The sequence below is a fragment of the Anneissia japonica genome, unplaced genomic scaffold (assembly GCF_011630105.1).
Source record: "Anneissia japonica isolate Jap-2015-1 unplaced genomic scaffold, ASM1163010v1 scaffold288216_len39739_cov126, whole genome shotgun sequence".
NCBI lineage: Eukaryota > Metazoa > Echinodermata > Crinoidea > Comatulida > Comatulidae > Anneissia > Anneissia japonica.
In genome coordinates, this window is record NW_022723549.1 from 35,018 (window position 1) to 38,157 (window position 3,140).

General features: G+C 34.9%; 1 protein-coding gene across 1 annotated transcript in view; it reads left to right on the forward strand.

Moving 5' to 3' along the window:
* Positions 1–2,934, forward strand: part of LOC117112276 (MAM domain-containing glycosylphosphatidylinositol anchor protein 2-like) — a gene marked incomplete at its 3' end in the record, with an annotated part of 13,411 nt that extends 10,477 nt beyond the window's left edge. Inside the window, exon 2 of the mRNA XM_033255342.1 lies at positions 2,657–2,934. Within this exon, the coding sequence (XP_033111233.1) occupies positions 2,657–2,934 (278 nt within the window). The remainder of the gene's footprint in view (positions 1–2,656) is intronic.
* Positions 2,935–3,140: the final 206 nt, after the last annotated feature.

Consider the following 3,140-nt stretch of genomic DNA (forward strand, 5'->3'; position numbering starts at 1 on the left):
TATTATAGGCCTAATCAATAAATTCCTCATCAACCGATATAACCTTAAACATTCTTGGAATTGGCATAACATTACTGATGTCATACACACCCTTCAGTGTGAAATGTGGCTGTCTTTGCAAGCACATCTAACATCTAAGGAAAGAAGAGCTTAGATTGGTACCAGATAAAGTAATTTTGTTATCAACATTAATACATTATGCTAATTTTCATCTTTGTAAGCGCATAAAGACAGTGCAAATTATTTCTGTGACAGTCTTTTGAAGTGTGTAAAACTCCATTTTATCCTATACATAGTCAAAATATTGGGGGGGATGATACAATGGACCATCCCCCCTTGTCAAATATTGGGGGGGGATATATCCCCTCCATCCCCCCGGGATCTACGCCTATGGTATGGGGTGACTTACTTGAGACACACCCCCATTACATAAAGTATAATAGGCAAACACCCCCATATCACTGAGTCAGTGACCATTAATCAGTAACCAGTAATCAGCAATGGTCAGTAATCAGTAGTGAGTAGTATTCAGTAGTCAGTAGTTAGATTCAACACAGAAGAAAAGTACAGGGCCGAGCTGACTCCACTCTAAAAGGGTTCTCTAACATCTGAAACCTGGAGTTTAGCTGATTGTAACCAACGTACAGTTTGTGTTAATAAAAGTTTGCAGTGAACTAAAAGGAACTGTGTCATACTACTCATTAAAGTCACCACCAACCAACCGATATTCAACAATGACATAACTAAATTATGATATGATTAAATTGATGTTTATTATATGCTATCAGTTAAAGTTCAGATTTTTATGAATAAAAATACACGTATCGATTCGCGGCCGCTTTCCCTCGCGGCCACAACTACCCTAATCCGGCTAGAATTAGCGTTGTGGTTCGCTCAGTTCAAGACTTTTCCCCGCGATGAATTAGGCCTACGCTATCGCAAGTGCGCTAGCGATCATCGTAAGAATAGCATTGGGGGCTATCTTCACGCCTCGTCGTAAAAATAGTGCTATTATAAGGTAGAGGTAGGGTCAAGCCAGCTCCACCAATCAGTACCTTGAATTTACGTAAACAAGTCGGGACAATGTTTACGGGTTCTTTTGAATGTCAGTAGTTCGGATAAGCCTTACATGCATCCACCTTGATTCAAGACAGGCACTTCTCTCATTCCTAACCAGGCTAGGCCCACTGTATATTTCTGTACTTTTCACTTACAAGAGGATTGCCTAAATCAACAGGGGAAGATCCAGTAGGGGAGAGGGATGTCACTGGGAATTAGGCTCCCGCCCCGTTTTACCACTATTTTTTTTAAATTTCAAAATGCAATATATGTGCTATTTGCTTATTCAATTATTCTGAAACTGTGTAGGGCGAGAATCTTATGTTGCTAGCTCTCAGACTATTTATATTTGAAGATTTGCCCCAAAAGGCATTATCGAAAATGTCCGATATAACGGCTAACGCTATAAAACGATACCCCTCAAAGGAAGTCCTGGTTTATATCGTTCAATGGTAAACGCATTATCTGATTTTTTAACCAGTGTGTTGTTAAGCACCCAAATTGGTTATAATGAAATATTGAAACGACAAATTTGGGGTAACAAAATGATAATATATAATGGTGTTTAATTTTTATATAGAAATTGGGTTGATCGGGCATACGAACTATCAATGATAAAGTGATTGATAACAGGTTTATTAATACAGCTGAATTATTCACAACATTAAATATCGAATCAAATTGGATTGCGGAACTGTCTTGCTAAAGGCAATTCCGCAATAATGGAAAGTAAAAATTTTCTTAAGAAATGATGAAAAAAAATTGAAATCAAATATTGCCAATACGATGGTGTAATATGAGTAGCAAAGAGAAAATATACTAAACAGAACTTTTTTACTTTTATTTTTGTTAAAAACTCTACAAAAAGAAGTTTGTAGTATCAAGTATTCTGTAACATTATGATTGTGTTCCCTGTATCATAGTTTTAAAAAATATGATAGGCCTATGTAAATAAAAGAAAGTGTTTTTTCAGCTTAGTCTAGAAGTAAAATATGAAAACCACGAAAAAGGAGGATAATGAATGGCTACCCCACAATTTTAAAGCAATGTACAAAATTAATTCCTATAGGCCTATCAATTGTAAATGTATTAATTCAATTATTATAATGATATTGATAAATAGATGTGTTGGTTTTTGCCACAAAAGAGAAAAAAATACTGGAATGGTATATGTTATTAAAAGAAAGTGTTGATTAGATTTTTGAAAGAAAAGATGTCAAAGTTCACTGAAATTAGCCTGCCTGCTGCGTACTGTTCTGTATTCAGGCTATTCGCGGGGCAGAAATCAATGTAATCGCCCATTGTTTTATCTATTTATATACTTATTATAATATAAAATTATAATATAAGTATATATATAATTATATATAAGTGTATTTATTATAATATAATAGAAAACAATACACGGCCTGTGTATTGTTCGATATTCAGGCATGGGGCGAAGGTATGCAATATATGGAGTGACTGCTCAATAACTGATATTAGACCTATTATTGTTATTACATTTACTATGATTGATGATCAATTTTGCTAATAATTATTAATTTATATCATGCATAATTATTATCACTATTAATTTTTTTTATATTTGCCTCAGATTATAACATGTACATTAATGAACGAAACAAACGTCCTGGACAGGTCGCTCGCTTTAAAACTCCGGTAATCTCACCGTCATACATATGGTGGTCATCCTCTTACCGGTACTGCATACAATTTTCTTACATCATAATGGGACCATATGTCGGTCAGCTTGAGGTGATTACAGAGAACGAGTCACACGGTGTCGGTGACCCCATTTGGATTTCATCGGGATTACAAGGACCTTACTGGAACACAGAATATATTAACTATCAAACAGCAGATTCATTTAGGGTATGATCCAAATTCTGTGTTTGAAACTACATTTGTATTGATGATAATTAATGATGTGGATGATTGTGATAGTGGCGATTTGAAATAAATATGAATAATATGATGGTGATTTTGGTATGCAATATATATGTGTCAGTTTAGATATAGGGCCTAGTATAGTAATGAACTAATCTGATTCGATTCCAACGAATTCTTCAGTGTGCTCA